Genomic DNA, 24,697 nt, shown 5'->3' with positions numbered 1-24,697 from the left:
AAACCACATGTCCTGAGGGAGCATTTCTTATAGCTGGGGACTTTAACAAAAGCAAATTTGAGGAAACCGCTACCGAAGTTCTAACACATTGCCTCTAGTACTCGCCCTTCAAAAACTCTCGACCATTGTTAGTCTCCCTTCACGGGATGGCTACAAGTCCCTCTCTTGCCCCCCTTCGGCAAATCAGATCACGACTCCATTCTACTCCTCCCTTCCTACAGGCAGAAACTCAAAACAGGAAGTACCCGTGCTAAGGTCTATTCAACACTGGTCCGACCAATCGGAATACATACTTCAAGATTGTTTTGATCACGCGGACTGGGATATGTTACGGGTAGCTTCAGAGAATAACACTGACACGGTGACTGAGTTCATCAGGAACTACGACTATTAAAACCTAGCCAAACCAAAAACCGTGCATAGATGGCAGCATTCGCGCAAAACTGAAAACGCGAAACACCGCATTTAACCACGGCAAGGTGACTGGGAATATGGTTGAATACAAACAGCACAGTTTTGCCCTCCGTAAGGCAATCAAGTACAGAGAGAACGTGGAGTCGCAATTCAATGGTTCAGACACAACGTATGTGGCAGGGAATCAGTGCCACAGACGCGGCTCACTCCTGAGGACTGTGGGCTCTTGTTCTCTGTGGCTGACGTCAGTAAGACATTTCACTTCTTATGGCTGGGGGGCAGTATTGAGTAGCTTGGATGAATAAGGTGCCCAGAGTAAACTTCCTGCTACTCAGGCCCAGAAGGAAATATATGCATATTATTAGTAGATTTAGATAGAAAACACTCTTAAGTTTCTAAAACTGTTTGAATGTCTGTGAGTATAACAGAACTCATTTGGCAGGCAAAAACCTGAGTAAAAATCCAACCAGGAAGTGGGAAATCTGAGGTTCGTAGTTTTTCAACTCTTTGCCTATCCAAGATAGTGTAGATTTGGTCCGATTGCACTTCCTACGGCTTCCACTAGATGTCAACAGTCTTTAGAACCTTGTTTGAGGCTTCTACTGTGAAGGGGGAGAGAGCTGTTTCAACCAGAGGTCTGGCAGAGTGCCATGAGCTTAGTCTTGCGCACCCGTGAGAGGTAGCTGCGTTCCATCGCATTTCTACAGACAAAGGAATCCTCCGGTTGAAACATAATGGAATATTTATGTTAAAAACATCCTAAAGATTGATTCTATACATCGTTTGACATGTTTCTACGAACTGTAACGGAACATTTTGACTTTGTCTGGACCTAGTGCTCGCGCCTCATGAATTTGGATTTGTGAACTAAACTTGAACAAAAAGGAGGTATTTGGACATAAATTACGGACTTTATCGAACAAAACAAACATTTATTGTGGAACTGGGATTTCTGGGAATGCATTCTGATGAAGATCAAAGGTAAGTGAATATTTATAATGCTATTTCTGACTTCTGTTGAACCCACAACATGGCGGGTATCTGTATGGCTTGTTTTTGTCTCTGAGCGCCGTATTCAGATTATTGCATGGTGTGCTTTTTCCGTAAAGTTTAAAAAAAATCTGACACAGCGGTTGCATTAAGGAGAAGTGGATCTATAATTCCATGCATAACACTTGTATCTTTTATCAATGTTTATTATGAGTATTTCTGTAAATTGATGTGGCTCTCTGCAAAATCACCGGATGTTTTGGAAGCAAAACATTACTGAACATAACGCACCAATGTAAACTGAGATTTTTGGATATAAATATGAACTTTTTCGAACAAAACATACATGTATTGTGTAACATGAAATCCTATGAGTGTCATCTGATGAAGATCAAAGGTTAGTGATTAATTTTCTCTATTTCTGCTTTTTGTGACTCCTCTCTTTGGCTGGAAAAATGGCTGTTTTTCTGTGGGTAGGTGCTGACCAAACAATTGTTGTGTGCTTTTGTCGTAAAGCCTTTTTGAAATGGGACACTGTGGTGGGATTAACAACAAGTATACCTTTAAAATAGCGTAAAATACTTGTATGTTTGAGGAATTTTAATTATGAGATTTCTGTTTGAATTTGGCGCCCTGCACTTTCCCTGGCTGTTGTCAAGTCGATCCCGTTAGCGGGATTTCAGCCGTAAGAAGTTAACTTCTTGACACTAGGGGGGCGCCATTTCGACTTTGTAAAAATTCGTTCCCAAATTAAACTGCCTCTTACTCAATTCTTGCTCTTACAATATGCATATTATTATTACTATTGGATAGAAAACACTCTCTAGTTTCTAAAACCGTTTGAATTATTTCTCTGAGTGAAACAGAACTCATTCTGCAGCACATTTCCTGTCAGGGAGTGAGATTTCAGAAATCGAGGTCCCTGTTCTGAGGCCAGTTTATAAGTCCCCATGTAAGCCATCGGGCTACATGCACTGCATACGCCTTCCTCTAGATGTCAGTAAGCGGGGAGAATTTGAATGGAGTGGATTGCGCAATCTTGGGCCCTATATAAGACCGTGGAACGGAAGTACCGTTATTTTCAACGGGGCGCCTGGCGCAGCAGGGACATTAGTGGCCTCCTGCAAAGCTTTCGTTTTAGCAGTTCTATATCTCCGGTCATGTTTTTATTCGTTATAGTTGTTAAAGACATCATAAGGTAGTTAACCTGTCTAGGATCAGCGTGGCGCTAGCGGCACCCCCCCCCCCCCCCACTGAAAAACCAGTGCCGCGAAATTCAAAAAAAATTTTTTTTTTAAATATTTAACTTTCACACATTAAAGTCCAATACAGCTAATGAAAGACACAGATCTTGTGAATCCAGTCAACATTTCCGATTTTTAAAATGTTTTACAGGGAAGACACAATATGTAAAGATGTACATCTATTACCTAAAAACACATTAGCATAATCCACCATCTTTTATTTGTCCACCAACACCAGTAGCCATCACCAATTCGGCTAAACTAAGATATTTATAGCCCCTAACCAACAAAAAAACTCATTAGATGACAGTCTGATAACATATTTATGGTATGGGATAGGTTTTGTTAGAAAAAAGTGCATATTTCAGGTAGATGGCATAGTTTACAATTGCACCCACCATCACAAATGGACTAGAATAATTACAATGAGCAACGTGTTTACCTAACTACTAATCATCAAACATTTCGTAAAAATACACAGCATACACGAATCGAAAGACACAGATCCTGTGAATACAGACAATATTTCAGATTTTCTAAGTGTCTTACAGCGAAAACACAATAAATCGTTATATTAGCTTAGCACATAGCAATTAGCAGCCCAGCATTGATTCTAGCCAAAGTGAGCGATAAAAGTCAACATCGCCAAAAGATATTAATTTTTTCACTAACCTTCTCAGAATTCTTCCGATGACACTCCTGTAACATCACATTACAACATGCATATACAGTTTGATCGAAAATGTTTATATTTAGCCACCAAAATCATGGTTAGACAATGTGAAATGTAGACAAGCTGGTAAAGAAAAAGTCCTTGCGCCACTTAGACAGTGATCTACTCTTATACATAAATACTCATAAACGTGACTAAAAAATATAGGGTGGACAGGGATTGATAGACAATTTAATTCTTAATACAATTGCGTTATTACATTTTTTAATTTATCCTTACTTTTCAATACAGTTTGCGCCAAGCGAAGCTACGTCAAAAAACATGGCGTCCTAAGCCACTAAAATGTTTCGACAGAAACACGATTTATCATAATAAAAATGTCCTACCTTGAGCTGTTCTTCCATCAGTATCTTGGGCAAAGGATCCTTTCTTGGGAGAAATCGTCTTTTGGTGGAAAGCTGTCCTCTTGCCATGTGGAAATGTCAACTGCGTTCGGGATGAACTGAAAAGCGTGCCCAACTTTTCACATCGTTGCAAAAATAAATGTCCCAAAATCGCACTAAACGGATATAAATTGCTATAAAACGCTTTAAATTAACTACCTTATGATGTTTTTAACTCCTATAACGAGTGAAAAGATGACCGGAGAAATATAACAGGCTAAACTAACGCTTGGAACAGGTGCGCGCCGGTGTCCTCTAGGCTCATGACGCAGCTCCCAAAGAATGACTAGCTTCAGGGTTTTTTCATTTGTAGGGCCTGTGAACGCGCAATCGACCCCGTTGGAATCGTCATCACGTAAAGGCATCCAGGGGAAGACGTAAGAAGTGTCCGTATAGTCATAGCAACGACAGTGCCCTTTTAACTGACTTCAGAAGATTGGCCAACATTTCTCAAATCTGACTCCATGTCAGGGAAATTGCTGTAGAATGGGCTCTGTTCCACTTAGAGACAAAATTTCAACTCCTATACAACTCCTATAGGACAGATTGCTTGAAGTTTTGGCCACTAATCACATTGTTAACCACGAATTGTGCCGCTAAATATGCACATTTTCGAACAAACTCTATATGCATTGTGTAATATGATGTTATAGGACTGTCATCTGAAGAATTCTGAGAAGGTTAGTGAAAAAATTAATATATTTTGGTGGTTTATACGTTATCGCTATTTTTGCCTTGAATCAATGCTGGTGTGATGTTTGCTATTGTGGTAAGCTAATATAACGCTATATTGTGTTTTCGCTGTAAAACACTTAAATCTGAAATATTAGCTGGATTCACAAGATCTGTGTCTTTCATCTGCTGTACGCTGAGTATTTTTAAGAAATGTTTTATGATGAGTAATTAGGCAATACACGATGGTCTCTGTAGTTATTCTAGTCGCTTTGGTGAGAGTTGTGATGGTGGCTGCAATGGTAAACTATGACTTATACCTGAAATATGCACATTTTTCTAACAAAACATATGCTATACAATAAATATGTTATCAGACTGTCATCTGATGAAGTTGTTTCTTGGTTAGTGGCTATTTATATCTTTATTTGGTCGAATTTGTGATAGCTACCTATGCAGAAAAATAATGGTGGACAAAAAAAGTGGCGTCTTTTTTTTTTTTTTTTTTTTTTTAGTTTATTTTTACAGGGACAGTGCACATTAATCAACGTTTCAGTAAAAGTGCCGGTTTTAGCCAGCCGGCTAATTTTCAACCGCAGTCCCTGGGCAGGTTATTAAAAACAATTACAATATAGACAATAGCAACATAGAACAAGACATAGCATACAGACATAGCAACATAGGACAAGCAAGACGTAGCATATAGACAGAGCAACATAGAACAAAAAGCAGTAAGACAAAATTCATAAAAGCAACGAAGTGTTTCCACACCTCACAAGTTACAGACAACAGACATGGAAAGCGGCAACACACAGCTAGGGACCATGTTCACAAATCTGATTGACCTTTAGCCATGTATTCAAGCATAATGGTTCCAAGAAGGCGTAGCAGTCGGACGTGTGTTTGTCTTGTCTTGTCCCGCGTAAATAGTCCTCGTATTTTTTGTATACATTTCGTATATATTTTAATTTCACTTTCCATCTTGGAACTGAATATACATTCCCGCAACCCGCCTCACCCAATGTGGTACAGATCTGCTATTTTTTATACTTTAGAACCGTAACCCCAATCAGAAGCTAGCCAGATAACTAGCTACTAGCTAGTAGTCAGTTAGCCACTGCTGCGGTCTTCGCCCTTAACTCGGACACCAGCCAGCTTCAGCTCGGGCAAATACCTGCCAGTCTGCAGGCGCGATATCAACCCAGAGAATATAGGACTGCTTTTTCTCTACCACATCACCGGATTCCTGACGCAAGCTCTGGACAATTACACCGGATCATCGTCGCTAGCTAGCTGCAACCAGGTGGCTACTACTGGCTAATACCTCTGTCCCGAAACAAGCACCAGTTAGCCTTGAGCTAGCCTCGAGCTAGGCCCATCTGCCGGCTAGCCGAAGAGGCCTACCAGCGAATTATTGGGCTACAATACCTCTTTTGCCAATTGGACTGGACCCTTTATTGCCGACACGGAGCCCCGCCGATCCATCACGACTGGTCTGCCGACGTAATTGTCCGAGGTGGTTTCAACAGGCTTTTCCATTGCGACGTTTCTGAATACCCATCTGCTAAATTATTAGCTGTCTTATCGGCTGCTATCTAAATAAATATACCGGACAATTTATTTTTTATTTTCTCTTTTTTCCTGGGTCACTATATCTATTTTGCCAATTGGATCGATCCCCTCTACCACACGGAACCCCACTAATCTACCGACGGAAACGAACGAGGTGACAAAAAAAATAAAAAAAAATAAAAACAGACCTCCATCCTATGTTATCTTGCTACCGATAGCCAGCTTCCCGGCCAGCTGTCTGGATCGCCGTGCCCCCAACCAACCTCTACTCACTGGACCCTTATGATCACTCGATTAAGCATGCCTCTCCTTAATGTAAATATGCCTTGTCCATTGCTGTTCTGGTTACTGTTTATTGGCTTATTTCACTGTAGAGCCTCTAGCCCTGCTCACTATATATCCAACCTCTCAGTTCCACCACCCACATATGCGATGACATCACCTGGTTTCAATGATGTTTCTAGAGACTATATCTCTCTCATCATCACCCATTACCTAGGTTTACCTCCACTGTATTCACATCCTACCATACGTTTGTCTGTACATTATTCCTTGAAGCTATTTTATCGCCCCCAGAAACTTCCTTTTACTCTCTGTTCTAGACGTTCCAAACGACCAATTCTCATAGCTTTTAGCCGTACCCTTATCCTACTCCTCCTCTGTTCCTCTGGTGATGTAGAGGTGAATCCAGGCCCTGCAGTACCTAGCTCCACTCCTATTCCCCAGGCGCTCTCTTTTGATGACTTCTGTAACCGTAATAGCCTTGGTTTCATGCATGTTAACATTAGAAGCCTCCTCCCTAAGTTTGTTTTGTTCACTGCTTTAGCACACTCTGCCAACCCAGATGTTTTAGCCGTGTCTGAATCCTGGCTTAGGAAGACCACCAAAAATTCTGACATTTTCATCCCTAACTACAAGATTTTCAGACAAGATAGAACGGCCAAAGGGGGCAGTGTTGCAATCTACTGCAAGGATTGCCTGCAGAGTTCTGTTTTACTATCCAGGTCTGTTCCGAAACAATTTGAACTCCTACTTTTAAAAATCCACCTCTCTAAAAACAAGTCTCTCACTGTTGCCGCCTGCTATAGACCACCCTCTGCCCCCAGCTGTGCTCTGGACACCATATGTGAACTGATTGCCCCCCATCTATCTTCAGAGCTTGTGCTGCTAGGCGACCTAAATTGGAACATGCTTAACACCCCAGCCATCCTACAATCTAAGCTTGATGCCCTCAATCTCACACAAATTATTAATGAACCTACCAGGTATCACCCCAATTCCGTAAACACGGGTACCCTCATAGACATCATTCTAACCAACTTGCCCTCCAAATACACCTCTGCTGTTTTCAACCAAGATCTCAGCGATCACTGCCTCATTGCCTGTATCCGTAATGGGTCAGCGATCAAACGACCTCCACTCATCACTGTCAAACGCTCCCTGAAACACTTCAGCGAGCAGGCCTTTCTAATCGACCTGGCCGAGGTATCCTGGAAGGATATTGATCTCATCCCGTCAGTAGAGGATGCCTGGATATTTTTTTAAAATGCCTTCCTCACTATCTTGAATAAGCATGCCCCATTCAAGAAATTTAGAACCAGGAACAGATATAGCCCTTGGTTCTCTCCTGAACCTGACTGCCCTTAACCAACAGAAAAACATCCTATGGCGTTCTGCATTAGCATCGAACAGCCCCCGTGATATGCAACTTTTCAGGGAAGCTAGAAACCAGTATACACAGGCAGTTAGAAAAGCCAAGGCTAGCTTTTTCAAGCAGAAATTTGCTTCCTGCAACACAAACTCAAAAAAGTTCTGGGACACTGTAAAGTCCATGGAGAATAAGAACACCTCCTCCCAGCTTCCAACTGCACTGAAGATAGGAAATACTGTCACCACCGACAAATCCATTATAATTGAGAATTTCAATAAGCATTTTTCTACGGCTGGCCATGCTTTCCACCTGGCTACCCCTACCCCGGTCAACAGCACTGCCCTCCCCTCTGCTACTCGCCCAAGCCTTCCCCATTTCTCTTTCTCCCAAATACAGTCAGCTGATGTTCTGAAAGAGCTGCAAAATCTGGACCCTTACAAATCAGCCGGGCTAGATAATCTGGATCCTTTCTTTCTAAAACTATCTGCTGAAATTGTTGCCACCCCTATTACCAGCCTTTTCAACCTCTCTTTCGTGTCGTCTGAGATTCCCAAAGATTGGAAAGCAGCTGCGGTTATCCCCCTCTTCAAAGGGGGAGACACTCTAGACCCAAACTGCTACAGACCTATATCTATCCTACCCTGCCTTTCTAAGGTCTTCGAAAGCCAAGTCAACAAACAGATTACCGACCATCTCGAATCCCACCATACCTTCTCCGCTATGCAATCTGGTTTCAGAGCTGGTCATGGGTGCACCTCAGCCACGCTCAAGGTCATAAACGATATCTTAACCGCTATCGATAGGAAACAGTACTGTGCAGCCATATTCATTGACCTGGCCAAGGCTTTTGACTCTGTCAATCACCACATCCTCATCGGCAGACTCGACAGCCTTGGTTTCTCTAATGATTGCCTCGCCTGGTTCACCAACTACTTCTGTGATCGAGTTCAGTGTGTCAAATCGGAGAGTCTGTTGTCCGGACCTCTGGCAGTCTCTATGGGGGTGCCACAGGGTTCAATTCTTGGACCGACTCTCTTCTCTGTATGCATCAATGATGTCGCTCTTGCTGCTGGTGAGTCTCTGATCCACCTCTACGCAGACACTATTCTGTATACTTCTGGCCCTTCTCTTGACACTGTTAACAACCCTCCAGGCGAGCTTCAATGCCATACAACTCTCCTTCCGTGGCCTCCAATTGCTCTTAAATACAAGTAAAACTAAATGCATGCTCTTCAACCGATCGCTGCCTGCACCTGCCCGCCTGTCCAGCATCACTACTCTGGACGGCTCTGACTTAGAATATGTGGACAACTACAAATACCTAGGTGTCTGGTTAGACTGTAAACTCTCCTTTCCAGACTCACATCAAGCATCTCCAATCCAAAGTTAAATCTAGAATCGGCTTCCTATTCCGCAACAAAGCATCCTTCACTCATGCTGCCAAACATACCCTTGTAAAACTGACCATCCTACCAATCCTCGACTTCGGTGATGTCATTTACAAAATAGCCTCCAAAACCCTACTCAATAAATTGGATGCAGTCTATCCCAGTGCCATCCGTTTTGTCACCAAAGCCCCATATACTACCCACCACTGCGACCTGTACGCTCTCGTTGGCTGGCCCTCGCTTCACACTCGTCGCCAAACCCACTGGCTCCAGGTCATCTACAAGACCCTGCTAGGTAAAGTCCCCCCTTATCTCAGCTCGCTGGTCACCATAGCAACGCCCACCCGTAGCACGCGCTCCAGCAGGTATATCTCTCTGGTCACCCCCAAAACCAATTCTTCCTTTGGCCGCCTCTCCTTCCAGTTCTCTGCTGCCAATGACTGGAACGAACTACAAAAATCTCTGAAACTGGAAACACTTATCTCCCTCACTAGCTTTAAGCACCAGCTGTCAGAGCAGCTCATAGATTACTGCACCTGTACATAGCCCATCTATAATTTAGCCCAAACAACTACCTCTTTACCTACTGTATTTATTTATTTTGCTCCTTTGCACCCCATTATTTCTATCTCTACTTTGCACCTTCTTCCACTGCAAACCAACCATTCCAGTGTTATTTTTTTTACTTGCTATATTGTATTTACTTCGCCACCATGGCCTTTTTATATATTTTTTTATTTATTTATATATATATTTTGTTTGCCTTCACCTCCCTTATCTCACCTCACTTGCTCATATTGTATATAGACTTATTTTCACTGTATTATTGACTGTATGTTTGTTTTACTCCATGTGTAACTATGTGTTGTTGTATGTGTCGAACTGCTTTGCTTTATCTTGGCCAGGTCGCAATTGTAAATGAGAACGTGTTCTCAATTTGCCTACCTGGTTAAATAAAGGTGAAATAAATAAATATATTTTTTTTTTGTGAAAGTGTGATATGTGGTGCAGTTGTGTGTCTGATGGCAGTGTATTCCAGACATGGGAAGCTCTCACAGAGAAAGCGGATTTACTAAAGGTGCTTTTCCTTAGGGGAACTATACAGTCACCTCTCATGGCAGACCTTGTAGATCTGCTGCCATATGTTTGGGTTTTCTGTTTAACAAAAATACTGAGTGGAGGGGGAGCCAAGCCATTTAGGATCTTGAATACAAGACATGCATCGATGTATTGCACAAGATTTTCCCAACTCAGGAGCTCATGCTTTCTGAGGATGTGAGAGTGATGATGGCTATTGGGCTTCCTATCAAGCACTTTGAGAGCCTGTTTGTAGACAGACTGAATAGGTCTTACTGTTGTACAGCAAGCTTGGGCCCAACTAGTCAAGCAGTATGTTAAGTGGGGGAGTATCATAGATTTGAAGTACAGTTTTGCTACCTCTGTAGTCAAACAATTTCGTATAAATCGGAAATTAGCTAGGTTGAATTTGGTTATTTGAATTACCCTTTTCACATGCTTTTTAAAAGAGGTTGGAATCAAGTATGATGCCAAGGTACTTAAAATCAGATACCAGCTGGAGCTTCCCCCCTGACACATAGACATCTGGCTCAGTAGCATCTGTTGCCCTCTTTGTGAAGAACATGCAAACAGTTTTTTTCACATTGAGATGCAAACACGAGTCACTGAGCCACTTTGTAACCTGGACCATTACAGTAGTGAGTTCTTGTGCAGCTTGTTGTTTGCTCTTTGCATGCACATATATCACTGTATCATCTGCATACATTTGAACTTCAGACCCAGTACAGACAGAAGGCAGATCATTAATGTACAGGCTGAACAGGAGGGGCCCCAGTATTGACCCTTGGGGCACACCCACATCATAGCTAAGAGTGGGCGACAGCTCATTGCTCACTCTGACACACTGAGTTCTGCCTTCAAGGTATGATTTCATCCATCTCAAGGCACCGGGGGAAAAGTTGAACTTGGACAATTTTGTGATGAGAATCTCATGGTTAACAGTATCAAAAGCCTTCCTTAGGTCCAGAAACACAGCCCCAACAACGCCCCCTTTGTCCATCTTGGACTTCACATTTTCCAGAAGAAAGCAGTTGACCGTTTCTGTGGAGTGTTTCGCTCTGAAGCCAAACTGCATGGAATGTAATGTGAAGGGGCTGTTGTTGAGGTGGGCAATCAGTTGTTCTGCTACACACTTTAACAACCTTTGACACCACAGGTAGTATACTAATGGGCCTGTAGTTACTCACGTCAGCAGGGTCGCCTGATTTCCATACCCTTGGAAACACCCCGAGACCAATAGATGTGTTGGTGACCTTAGTAATGGGGCCAATGAGTGACTCTTTGTAGTTTTTAAGAAAGGTAGAGTCCATCCCAAACACATCTTTGGCTTTAGAGTTCTTTAGTGAGCTAATCACCTTGTCCACCTTTGACTCAGAAACCTCCCTTATGATGAAGACAGGTTGAGCATCATTTACTAGCACTGAGCCCAAGAAACCAGTGGAAGGGTTCTGTGTCAGTACCCTGACAGAGTCAATAAAGTAGGAATTGAAGGCTATTGCTATTTCGACTGCATCCTGTGTTAGATTGTTATTCACCATGATTTCTAGTCTTTTTGCAGTGTTACTATGGTCTTTCCCTGTTAACTTTTTTAGATTCTCCCAGATCAGTTTAGAATTGCCTTTGCCTTGGCCTGTCTGATTTCTTTCATCACCTTATTTCTCAACATGGTAAACCTACGTCTGTCATGCTCTAATTTGGATCTTAGGGCTATTTTTAGATAATAATCTCGTTCCTTCATCAATTTCCAGATTTCTCCATTTAGCCAAGGAAGAGTGCTCTTTTGGCCAGGTTTGGATTTGATTTTCTTTAGGAAACCATTTAATGTAGTCTGATTGTGGATAGAAAAACTTGACTATCAGCTTCCACGTCTGCATAGGACAAGAGATCATTCCAGTTAATTCCCTTAATTGCGTTTTCAAAATAGCTTAATTCACTCTTAGGTATTCTTAGTTGATCAGGCTTTCTAACAGTAGAGAGGTTAAACCTGCTCTTAGACAGCTTTCTGGCTATAAGTGTCAGATTATGATCAGATAGCCCAGTAACCATATTGAATGATTTAGTCACTCTCTCTGGTTTATTACTGAACACCAAATCAATCTCTGTTTTAGAGCAACAAGTCACCCTGGTTGGCCCTTTAACTAGCTGTGTAAGGTCAAAGGTATTAGTGATCCGTTTGAGGGTTTTCCTACAACACTTGTCTTCATAATTAATGTTAAAATCTCCCATTAAGATGACCTCTTTCCCAAAATCACATTCCCTAAGCATGTTATTAAACTGATCAAAAAACACACTTTTGGTGGAAGGTGGCCTATACATTCCAATGAGGGTAAAAGACATTTGGGGAGACAGTGTAATGTTCAGGCCAATACATTCTAGTTCATTATCACATGACCACTCAATTTGTTTACATCGGATATGTTCTTTAATGTAAATCACACCCCCTCCTCTTCCTTCAGTCCTGTCTCTCCTGAAAACATTGTAGCCAGGCACAATCAAAGCAGCAGATGGAGAGTTTTTATGGAGCCATGTCTCTGAGAGGCAGAGAAAGTCAAGGTTGGAGTCTGTGAGTAGATGTTGAATTTGATCACTTTTTGGAATGACACTACGAATGTTCAAGTGCCCCCCTAGTAGTCCCTTGGGCTTAGCTCGTGGGTCCCAGATGACTCGGGAGTGATTGACACATTGAAAAAAGTTACATTTTCTGTGTTTTCTGACGGCTGGGTTTAGGCCGTTTTGTTTCGTTTTGATTAGGGACAGTTCGGTAGCGCAATTAACAATCCCTCCTGCCTGCACTGGATGCGGGGAACTAATTAAAACAGCTTGCGTACCAGAAGCAGAGTCAGGGATCGCATATAGCGACTTTGGTATGTTTGAAGAGTCAAAATCTATCCTGGAGCCGGGTGAGTCGAGAGAAACCATAGGACCATAGCACTCACCCACTTCCACAGCGGCGACGATCAGTGGACGAGGCCATCCACCGCTTTCCACTCCGGTGCGTATCGCTGGCTCGGTGATGTTGGGCCCAGGATTGAGTTGCACATCCCCGGAGAGCAGGAGGGTAGTGAACAGGTAGTTTAACAGTTTCCGATAAATGTTGGACTTGTGTTTGTTGCGCCTAAGCGGTTCAGTAGAATAAGGAGCGAGGTATACTTGGCCATTATTCAGAACATTATGGTATGCTGTGTACTGTCCGCTCCCGTGGAACGGTGAACCAATGTGTTTGGTGTTAATATTCTCCGGTAGTAGATTGATTGTGTCATCCCAGCAAGGACGCACTGAGATTATCAGTAGAACAGCTACATAACTGACAATCATGGCAGAGTACTGGAGATAAAACACATAATTGCGCTTTAACTCTTTGCATGAGTTACTTAGCTGGGGTCGGCGTACACCTGATGGTTTAGATAAAATTACAGCATTCGAATGAGAAGCGGCACCTGCCACACCACCCTGTCTTCCGTCCGCCATTTTGCCAAGGTTCCAATTCATGCGTGTTTTGCTAACGTGGTTAGCTAATAGATATACACATTGTGTCTTCCCTGTAAAACATTTTAAAAATCAGAAATGATGGCTGGATTCACAAGATGTGTATCTTTCATTTGGTGTCTTGGACTTGTGATTTCATGAACATTTTATTATATGATATCGGTTCTAGGCTAGGCTGTGGCTTTAGGCTAGGCTATGCTAGTCAGCTTTTTTGATGGGGGGGATCCCGGATCCGGGTTTGTGAGGCGTTAGAGGTTAACTGACTGGCCTAGTTAGAGGTAAATTAAAAATAAATAAATAAATAGCCATCACTAGCCGGCCTCCAGCTAGTACACTGCCCTTAGTCATGGTCGCTAGCCGGCTACCACCGAGTTACTCAACCCTGCACCTTAGAGGCTGCTGCCCCATGTACATAGACATGGAACACTGGTCACTTGAATAATGTTTACATACTGTTTCTCTAATTTCATTTGAATATACTGTATTCTAGTCAATGCCACTCTGACATTTCACATTCTAATATTTATACATTTCTTAATTCCATTCTTTAGATTGTGTATTGTTAGATACTACTGCAATATCATCTGCTGTGCCATATGTATGCGACCAATAAATTCTTATTTGAAGCACAACCTTTGATAAAGAGCCCGTTTTTGGACACTGGGTTGAACATTGCACTCCAAAATATCTTGATATTCTGCTGATTCCATGTCTTGTACACGTTCAAGGTCCCCAGTACCATAAGCAGCAAAGCAAGCCCACAGCATTATCAAATCTCCCCATGTTTGGTTGTAGGGAGGGGGTTATAATCTTTGAATGCTTAATTTGGTCATTGGTAAAAGGAAGTCCCCACTGCTGAAGGAGACAAGAAAGCCTGAGTGAACTTCTCAAAAACCCACCCAAAGAAGCCTAAATCCTGGGGGAAATGTTCTGCGGACCAGTATATCAAAATTACAGCTCTTTGGTAATACAGATCACTGCTGTGGGGATATCCATCACCTCTGGTGAGCCATCAGGGACACCGGCCCCCCATGTTAGGGTCCTGTTAACTCAGGCTAGCTTGGCATGCTAGCCTGCGACGGAGGCTCTTCACAGTGAAGAGGGCACAGTGTAGAAAGGAGCCAGGGAAGGCTAAAGCTTCCTGGAAATGTTGCAGCCCAAGGCAAGCGTAGCACACTGAGTGGGTGTCTTTGGCCGATGTCTTGTTTCCACAGGAGCAGATTCGTGCAGGGAGCCTTTCCTCGTTTGGGGTGGGAGATGCTTTTGTCGCCATAGCTTGGGTACTATGTTTTTAGCTGTCAGAAAAAAAAACTAGCTCGGTAGGCTAGTCCGATAACCCACTAATCACTAGCTATCTCTGATGGCGGCACTCGGTGTGATGGCCGGATACCGTTTCCGAAACAGGTCAGAAAAGTTTGCTCAGTGTAGCTAATAAACTTTTCTTGTTGAAGTAAAACTACCAAAGCTAGCTACCGGTGGCTAGCTTGCTAACGACTAGTCACTGTTTGGATACAGCTAACTTGGTCGTGAACGAGTTACCCGTTCCTCCCTCAAATCATTTCCCTCTAACTAAGGTGAAGGAAAATTGTCACTGCCGCTCAGTCCTGAGAATAGCACTCGGCGAGCGAGTTGTAAGCGCACGTCTGTAAACAGTTAAGCTAGTTCTGGAAAACGCAGTCGTCGTGTCGAGGTAAGCTTTCTAATGAAAAGCGGGAAGAGGTGTTTGAATGACTCAGATACTGGGTTGGACTTTTTGTAGGGTAGGAGGGACACCCTTCCCAGACGCACACGTCATCTCGACATCCAGCCAATAATGGCTGGCGTAGTGTAATAAAGGCTGCTGACGAATACGCTGGGGGAATATCCCATAAGTGAAATACCGAAACGAATACTTGAAAGAAAACAGCAGTTGATGTAGGGCACCTCTCAAAAATGTAAGAATTATAGCCGTTTGCTTCTGAAGAGTGGGCCAAATTGCTAGTGGAAAGGTGCAGCAGGTTCATTTGTCTGCAGTAATCTTGCCCAAAGGCTGTGCAACCAAGTACTAGCTCCAGGGTGCCAATTACTTAAAAAATAAAGACAACTGGCATGGACTAAATAAAAATTATTAACTTAATTTCAACAAAAATAAAATTGGTTATGCAATGCTGAAGATCCAATAACAAGGTGTGGAGACCAAAAGTGTTTTCAATTGCAACTTATTTTAGAAGAAAAAGGGAATCATTTAAGAAAAGTGCAAGGGTGGCAAAATATTTGGCCGCAACTGTATACTTCATTGCAAACCTCAGCCACACTCAAGCTTGAGCCACAGTCAGGTTTGTCTGGCCTGGCCTCTTACCCATAAGCTGGTTGATCCTCTGCTTGGCCCCGACAAAAGCCTTCCTGGTCTTCTCCTCCTTCTCAGCCATCTGCAGTCTGAGGGTGTCCTCCTGGGAGGCCTTCTCCTGCAGCTCCTGTCTCAGCCTGGTCAGCTCTGTCTGCAGCCTGGAGGCCTGCTCCTGCGACCCGCGCACCTCCGCCTCACTCTCACCCACCGCCTGAGAGGAACACACCATGGTTTGTGTTGGGAATATGGTATTATACAACCAGGTACCTTTACCACCCTTTCTGAGCCAGTGTTTCTCTTAACCCTCTGCCCAATAGGCATTTACAATTTTGGTGAAAGTTATTGTGGATGTTGCCTGGGAAAAAAGTATAGGGAAAACACTGCTCTGACCTTGTTGAGGTTGTCCAGCTGTCCCTCCAGGTCTTTGGTCCGGGTCTCAGCCTGTCCCAAGGAGTCCTTCAGAACCTGGAACTCCTGGGCTGAGGCCTGCTGGGCCTCCTGCTCCTGGGCTGGGGTGGACGCTGCCTCAAACACCATCTGGAGAGGAGATCAGTCCAACACTGAATACATTATGGCAGAATTCACACACTGGGAATGTCTATTTAAATCAAGGTCATCAGGTTAGACATTGAGTGTTCAACTTGATCCCACCTAGACCAGCACATTTGTTATTCAATGACAACATGAGTAAAGTTATTATTAGTTTCATGAGAAAACAATTGAGATTAATCTTGTTCTGAATCTTGGGAGTCTAAGTGAATTCAAGGCTGTGTTTCATGAAACAGCTTAGTTACAAATCAATATATATATATATATATATTTTTTTTACTTTGCCCTGTACAAAACCAGAACAGGTACCAGGTGTTTCACCAACTGACCTTGTCGTGCTCCACCTTGAGCTCCTCATACTGTGTCTTGTAGCGGCGTCCGATCTTCTTGACCTGAGTGATGGTGCGTAACTTCTCCTGGTTGTCCAGGTTCTTGGCCTCCACACTCCTCCTCAGAGCATCCCTCTCATAGCTCACCTTCCCCAGACCCTCACGCAGCATCTGCACCTGGCTCTGCAGGGACGTCACCAAGCCACCACTCCTACAGGGAGATCATACATTAATATAAAACATCCCAAAATACTTTTTATAGTACAATGAGCAGATTCTCCATTTTTATGTCTTGCGTTGCTTGCCAATTCATTGTGTAGCATGGTGCTTTTCAATGAGGAGCCTAATTTGTAATTCAGCTTCCTGGCTGTCGTTGGTACCATGTAATAACAGAAAAGTCACACTGAGCGATATTCAGTTTTGGATTCCAGGCTATATATTATGTTTGTATTACAGACTAGGCTAAGTCTCACCTGGCCACCTCAGCCTTGAGTCTGCCCGTCTCCTCAGTGAGCTGCTGGATGCGTTTGAGGTGAGCCTCCTTCTCAGAGTGGAGACGCTTGTACTCCTCTGGGTCTGTGTCCTTCTGCTGGCTCACCAGGTGCTATAGGGTCACACAGGAGTTAAACAGAACACATTACGTTTCAAATCCAAAGTCAATAAACAGGCTTTCGGACCTTAGACAAACTGTGAGTGACAAGGAATCGTACTTTGAGAATGTTTTTATAGTTTTATTTGGGGTGGGGGTATTTGTTTTCTGTCATTTAATAATATCTCATGGGTATGTTATAATATGATTGAGACAAATTGTGTAAGGAACAAAACTAACCTGTGTTCTGGCCTTCCAGCGTTTGATGTCCTCTTCCAGAATCCTCTTCTCTGCTTGCAGCATGCCGCTCTTCTCACTCAGTTCAGAGTTGGACTCCTGCATGGGCATTATGTCCGACTCCAGCTTACGAACCTGACAGACAGGGAGAGAGAAATGAAGAAAATGTCAATCAAAACAGAAAAAAATATATATATATATATGTTTTAATTTAAGTCGGCCTCTTGCCTAAAACAAAAAAGGGACCAAATTCACAGAAGGTTTCCAGAGAAAAATGACTTAAGATAGGGTTTTGTTATCACAACCAAAGGTCGGTGCTTTGACACTGAGAAAGTAAACCTGCTGTCTTACTTTAGCCTGTGTCTGCTGGAGCTCCTGCTCCATCCTCTCCTTCTCCTCCCTCAGCATCTTGTTGGTCTCCATCAGGACACTCATGGTCTCAGTCTTCTTCATCAGCTCATCGTGCTTAGCCAGGGTCTTAGCTGTCACCTGGGGTCAGGGGTTAAAGATCATAAGCAGCACTGAGATATTATCATCTTAAACTGCCCTCTCACCCACACCCTCTCCATTTATGAACAAAATCTGTTTTTCCTCTCTCCATTGAACGGGCATTTTAGTCTAGGAAAGGCTTAACCTGGGTCCAGGAAACTACCCTATGAAGCCATAAATCATTGGCTGTCCATAGTGTCCAGCTCACCTGCATTCGCTCTCTCTCAGCACTAAGGCCCTCCTGTAGTTCTCTCAGCTCTCTCTCCAGGTGCTCCACTCGCAGCCTATGACGAAGACTCTCTCCTTGGGCCACCTCGAATCGAGACTCCGCTATCTCCTTCTCTCGGCGCACAAACCTGCAGCGTGACAGGGAGCGGACAGAGGATATGATGAGAAAAAAGGGTGTTGTAGGAGTGAAGTAATTGCGTGCAATTGGATTTAAAATGGGGGGGGGGGGGGGGGGGACCATTACCTGAGTATCTCAAGGACCTGGTCCTGAGACTTGCCTTCCTCCGTGAGGGAGATGTTCAGAGGGCTCTCGTTGGCCTGGCGCTGCAGGGTGGCGGCCATCTTGCAGCTCATGGTCTGAATCTGTTCATGGAGGAGGCTGTTCTGCCTCTGCAGCTCCTCAGAACGAGACACCACCTTAGACATCTCCTCCTGACAGAGAGATTTCATGCACATTACAGCCTTGTGGTGCACACCAACTATGGTTGGTGTGCACCAACTACTTGGTTGGTGTGCACCAACTACTTGTGGTGCACACCAACTAAACTGTACAACCCTTGCAAAAGTGAGTGGCAGTTTACAATCACTAGCTAGCTTCCAACAAGTATAAAAATATATTTTACACTATCACCATCTACACTTCTAACCATTTGCCACCAACACCATACCTATTATTCATAATATAAGCATCTCCTTTGACTGCAATCAATCGACTGCAAATACATACCTTGAGGATCCTCTCCTGTTCTTCCCAGGAGACTCTGACCTCCAGCAGCTGAGCAGAGGCTCTCTGGGCCCTCTCCTCCAGCTGCTGTCTGAGCGTGGCTGCCTGCAGGGCCTGGGCCTTGGCTGCCTGGAGGGCCTCCACGTCTGCAGCGTGGAGCATCATCTCACGCTCATACTTATCCTGTGCCTCCGACGCCAGCTTGGCCTTGGAAGTGGAGAAGACCAGCATTATAGACAAGCTTTAGCTGACCTTCTAGCTGGAATGCAATACATAATGTAGTTGATATGGATGTATGAACCAGTATCACAGTTTACATGGTTAGCGACAATCAAGCTAGGTAATGCTCTATAGCAAGCATGTGGAAAACAAGGTAGCAAATAGCTTTGTCAGATAAGCCATATGAAATGTTGGGACACCACTGCAACAAGATAAGGGCCAATTAGCCACGGCCCACTTCTCCCTCTCACCTGCTCCTGGCTGTCCAGCATGGCCTGCTGTTCCTGGGCTGCTACCACTGCTGCCATCTGTAGAGCCTCCTGGTGGTCCGCCTGCACACTGCTCAGATTCCTCCTCAGCACAGCCACCTGACACACACAGGGATAAGGAAAACAGAAATTAAAGGTGTGGAACAATGGAGACCCACGCATTGTGTGAACCCAGCACCTACGTGCGCACTGGATGTGGTTAAATAATACAGAACGCATCAGCTACCATTTGAGCTATACAGTGTGGAAATGTTCCCTTAATAGTCATAATAAAGCACTGTAAGGGAATAGATGTTTAGCAATGGTCCTCTCTGCATCATACCTGCTGCTCCACGGAGGCCAGGGCTTTCATCTTCTCCTCCTGTAGGCCCTGCTTCTCCTTCTCTGCCTCCAGGAGCTTTTTCTCCAACTGACGGTGCTGCTCCTGGGCTTCCTTCACACGCTCCTCAATGGCAGACCGAACCTGCTCTGTCACCTAGAGGATACGAGGGAGAGAGTGCCAGAGAGATTTAGGACTGTACTGTTTATGATAGCGGTCTGAATAAGGGTATGAGGGATATGGTTTGAGGACTAAAGTTGGAAGGTCATGGTGTTTTTTTTTTTAACTTAAGTCATTTTTATGTCTCTGCATACATTATGAAGAAGTTAAAAGTTGTTTCGTGAGCCAATACTAACAAGCATTAGCGCAAAGACTGGAAGTCTACATACAGTACAATGGTATCCATGAGTATCCTACTAAGGGCTTAGGGGCCAGGGTAGTATCCTACTAAGGACTTATGGGCCAAGGTGGAGTAATGACCTGCATCTCCTTGTCCAGGGACTCCTCTAGGCTCTGGGCCATGGCTCTGTACAGCTCCATGCTGGAGGTGGCTGTCCTCAGCTGCTCTGTCAGCTCCTCTGCCAGTGTCTCTGCCTGCTTCAGGCGGCCACGCAGATCCTCAGAGTCCCCTTCTGAAACCTGGAGACCTTGAGGGGTGGGGAGTTAAGAGGTGAGGGGGAAAGATGAAAAGATGAAGTGAGGAGAGGTAAGTGTCACAGAGTACAGCTAGCATGGGCAGCATAGAACGAGAACCCTAATAAAACCTTGATAACACTGCTAATGGTGCATGCTCCAGAACACACCCTCCAGGACTGTTTCAGGGTTTTATTTAGCCTGTTTCACTACATTTCCTATAAAATGTCATAAGACAAACTAATGAAAGCATAGCTGTAGACACTGACCTATAGCTACATGGAAAACTAGGACACATCCCACAGCTTTAATAAGGAAACATGCTAACAAACGTTTCTGCTATGAAACTAAATAACTGCACTCTGACCCACAACATATTTGTAGTGATGCACCGAAATTACATTTTTGTCCGATACTCGATACTTTCCTTGCCAAAAAACCCGATAATCGATATTTAATTTTAGCTGCCTTTTAAAATCATTCTAGTCATTTAAATAGTTTACACACAGGCAGCAGTCCAAGGCACTGCATCTCAGTGCAAGAGGCATCACTACAGTCCCTGGTTCGAATCCAGGCTGTATCACATCCAACCGTGATTGGGAGTCCCATAAGACGGCGCACAATTGGCCCAGCGTCGTCTGGGTTTGGCCGGGGTAGGCCGTCATTGTAAATAAGAATTTGTTCTTAACTGACTTGCCTAGTTAAAAAGGCTACACACAAACACAGACCAAAACGTAATTTTGTTGGCATGTACGCATGTCCCCATTACCAGTACAACATAATCAAAACCTATTTCTTTCACTTACTTGTTGTTTCGTTGTTCAGTCGTATCATTCTCAATCAGGATTTCTATGGAACGCCGTTTGGGTCTTTGCATGTCAAAAAAAAGCTTGTTGACTAATCAGGACCTAAATATGACTGCACGTCACAATTTAACGCATTCATAAATGTTTTATGTAGTTATTACACAATCACTCGTATTTCAAAAGTCACAACGATATGTATGCTATGATGCTAGTAAAGTTGTCTCGCGCACCTACAGTGCTGGTCATAAAAACAAAAGCTAGCTAGCTCATGGATGCAAACAATGTTCTTCCCCAAAAACAACACTCTGTTTCAGTAGCTATCCGTTAGCTAGCTAACTATATAGCTAGGTGTCATCTAAAATAACCCTAATTTATAAGACAGTTCTTATTTGATTAACCTGTTTGGGATAGGGGGCAGCATTTTCACGTTCGGATGAAAAGCGCGCCCAGAGTAAACTGCCTGCTACTCGGGCCCAGAAGCTAATATATGCATATTATTAGTCGATTTGGATAGAAAACACTCTGAAGTTTCTAAAACTGTTTGAATGATATCTGAGTATAACAGAACTCATATGGCAGGCAACAAACCTGAGAAAGATTTCCCACTTCCTGGTTGGATTTGAGGTTTGTAGTTTTTCAAGTCATTGCCTTTTGAATATACAGTGTCTATGGGGTCATATTGCATATTCCTAAGGCATCCACTAGATGTCAACAGTCTTTAGAACCTTGTTTCAGGCTTCTACTGTGAAGGGGGAGAGAATAAGAGCTGTTTGACTAAGAGGTCTGGCAGAATGCCATGAACTAAGGCCGTGAGAGTGAGCTGCGTTCCATTTCATTTCTAAAGACAATGGAATTGTCCGGTTGAAACATTATTGAAGATTTATGATAAAAACATCCTAAAGATTGATTCTATACATCGTTTGACATGTTTCTACGAACTGTAATAGAAAGCTTTTGACTGTCTGGACTTGTCCACGCCTTGTGAATTTTGATTGGTGAACTAAACGCTCTAACAAAAAGGAGGTATTTGGACATAAAGATTAACTTTATCGAACAAAACGAACATTTATTGTGGAACTGGGATTCCTGGGAGTTCATTCTGATGAAGATCAACGGTAAGTGAATAATTATAACGCTATTTCTGACTTTTACTGACTCCACAACATGGCGGGTATCTGTATGGCTTGTTTTTGTGGCTTATCGCTGTACTCAGATTATTGCATGGTGTGCTTTTTCCGTAAAGCTTTTTTGAAATCTGACACAGCGGTTGCATTAAGGAGAAGTATATCTTTAATTGTATGCATAAGACTTGTATCTTTTATCAAAGTTTATGAGTATTTCTGTAAATTGATGTGGCTCTCTGCAAATTCGCCGGATGTTTGAGGCACAACATTACTGAACGCACCAATGTAAACTGAGATTTTTGGATATAAATATGAACTTTTTCAAACAAAACATACATGTATTGTGGAACATGAAGTCCTATGAGTGTCATCTGATGAAGATCAAAGGTTAGTGATTAATTTTCTCTATTTCTGCTTTTTGTGACTCCTCTCTTTGGCTGGAAAATGGCTGTATGTTTTTCTGTGACTTGGCGCTGACCTAACATAATCGAATGGTGTGCTTTCGCTGTAAAGCCTTTTTGAAATCGGACACGATGGCTAGATTAACAAGTTAAGCTTTAATTTGGTGTATAGCACTTGTGAATGTATGAAAGTAAAATATTTCAAAAAAATATTTTTGAATTTCGCTCTGCCATTTCAGCTGATGTTGGCTAGGGATCTAGCCTTAAGAAGTTTTAATGGTGGTCCGACTCATCTATGTGAAGCTAGCCACAATAGCGATTGGCCACAACAGGGGACTTGTAGTTAGCCTTCAAAATAAAAGTAGTAATGCAAATGAATACAAATAGTAGAATTATGCCATTATTGAATAGATCATGCTAAACGAGGTTGGAATGTTATTTAAAATCAACAAAAGACAAATGACAAATCTGTTGAAATCACACCGGATGTATTATACTTTAGAATTGCACTGGGGGCGGCAGGTAGCCTAGTGGTTAGAGCGTTGGACTAGTAACCGAAAGGTTGCAAGATCGAATCCCTGAGCTGACAAGGTAAAAATCTGTAGTTCTGCCCCTGAACAAGGCAGTTAACCCACTGTTCCTAGGCCGGCATTGTAAATAAGAATTTGTACTTAACTGACTTGCCTAGTTAAATAAGCAATTTATTTACATGAACCGAAGTTACATTTCAACAGGCGAACAACAATACTTACAAGGATTCCTAAATCATTGCTAAGAATAATGAAAATGACTGCAGTTTCAACTGGTCATTGTTTTTCAGGCTGGTTGTACTGGTGTTAGCTAGGTACAAAGCTAAAGCTAGCCAGCCCAGAAGTTGCGGTCAAACAAATAACGCTTCATTACCAACGCGGTATTCTAAACACATCGTTCGTAGCCGGTGTTTGCAGACTTTTTTGTACAGCTTTGACAGTGCTACTGATAGTAGTGGTGGGGCTTGGCTTGCACGTGCAATTTCAGAACACACATTCTATTATAGAACTGTTATTTGACGTGTCTAACAAAAATCATATTTAAAACGCATCAAAGTGTTATTTGCGTGTATCTTTGACACACAAAGACCCAAACAGCATTCCATAGTATGTTGTGAAGCTAATAGCAGTGAAGCTATTACTGTCGCGAAAGCCAACATTACCCACGACAGAACGGTTGATTGTCAAGGGCAATGAATTCCATTACCTTGGTGTTAAATGGATTTCGCCTTGGAGTTGTCTCGCCGAATTTTTTTTACTCTTTCAAATGACTGCTCGACTCGTTGACTGCTCGATCCACACAGCAGACATTGTGGGCTAGGTTGGGAATGCTGTGTTGCACGTGTCGTGCAACATTTTACATGGCGCCATTATGTCTTGTACCTACGTTATATAGGTATGCACGTCAGCTTTGACATCGGTTTTTCACATCTGTGTTAAACTAGACATCGAGCCGATACTGATGTTAGCATTTTTAGCTAATATCATCCGATTCCGATATGTTCACCGATATATCGTGCATCCATACTTATTTGATAGATTCATGACAGTGTTACACAAAGCAAGGAAAGTGAACTTCAAAACATGTTTAATTGGAATGTGCAGCTGTTGTTAATAAGTGATGAATCTGCTAGCTTCTGACATGACTGCAAGTGTGACATTTAGCTGGGAAATTTGAAAAATATCAGAGGCTATTTCGACAGGACAGCAAACTGGGATTTAAACACTCTTAAAATAGTAATTGTGTAAGTGGCTGTATTGAAGAAAACTGAGTACTATCCACATTCGAGCCATTCCAACATTCAGGCTACAAGAA

General features: G+C 43.0%; 1 protein-coding gene across 7 annotated transcripts in view; it reads right to left on the bottom strand.

The window, feature by feature from the left end:
- Positions 1 to 24,697, bottom strand: part of LOC129869611 (nucleoprotein TPR-like) — a 58,362-nt gene that overhangs the window by 13,792 nt on the left and 19,873 nt on the right. For all 7 annotated transcript variants that reach the window (XM_055944165.1, XM_055944166.1, XM_055944167.1 and 4 more), the window contains exons 21-32: positions 20,369 to 20,535; positions 19,892 to 20,044; positions 19,552 to 19,668; positions 19,085 to 19,288; positions 18,602 to 18,789; positions 18,338 to 18,485; positions 17,992 to 18,129; positions 17,644 to 17,775; positions 17,288 to 17,418; positions 16,815 to 17,025; positions 16,327 to 16,473; positions 15,949 to 16,147 (exon numbers count right to left, since the gene is read on the bottom strand). In XM_055944165.1, coding sequence (XP_055800140.1) covers positions 15,949 to 16,147; positions 16,327 to 16,473; positions 16,815 to 17,025; positions 17,288 to 17,418; positions 17,644 to 17,775; positions 17,992 to 18,129; positions 18,338 to 18,485; positions 18,602 to 18,789; positions 19,085 to 19,288; positions 19,552 to 19,668; positions 19,892 to 20,044; positions 20,369 to 20,535 — 1,935 coding nt within the window. The remainder of the gene's footprint in view (positions 1 to 15,948; positions 16,148 to 16,326; positions 16,474 to 16,814; positions 17,026 to 17,287; positions 17,419 to 17,643; positions 17,776 to 17,991; positions 18,130 to 18,337; positions 18,486 to 18,601; positions 18,790 to 19,084; positions 19,289 to 19,551; positions 19,669 to 19,891; positions 20,045 to 20,368; positions 20,536 to 24,697) is intronic.

This window comes from Salvelinus fontinalis, chromosome 14 (assembly GCF_029448725.1).
Source record: "Salvelinus fontinalis isolate EN_2023a chromosome 14, ASM2944872v1, whole genome shotgun sequence".
In the NCBI taxonomy this organism is placed as follows: Eukaryota; Metazoa; Chordata; class Actinopteri; order Salmoniformes; family Salmonidae; genus Salvelinus; species Salvelinus fontinalis.
Note: the sequence above shows the minus strand (reverse complement) of the source record. Positions and strands in the feature narration are given on the sequence as shown.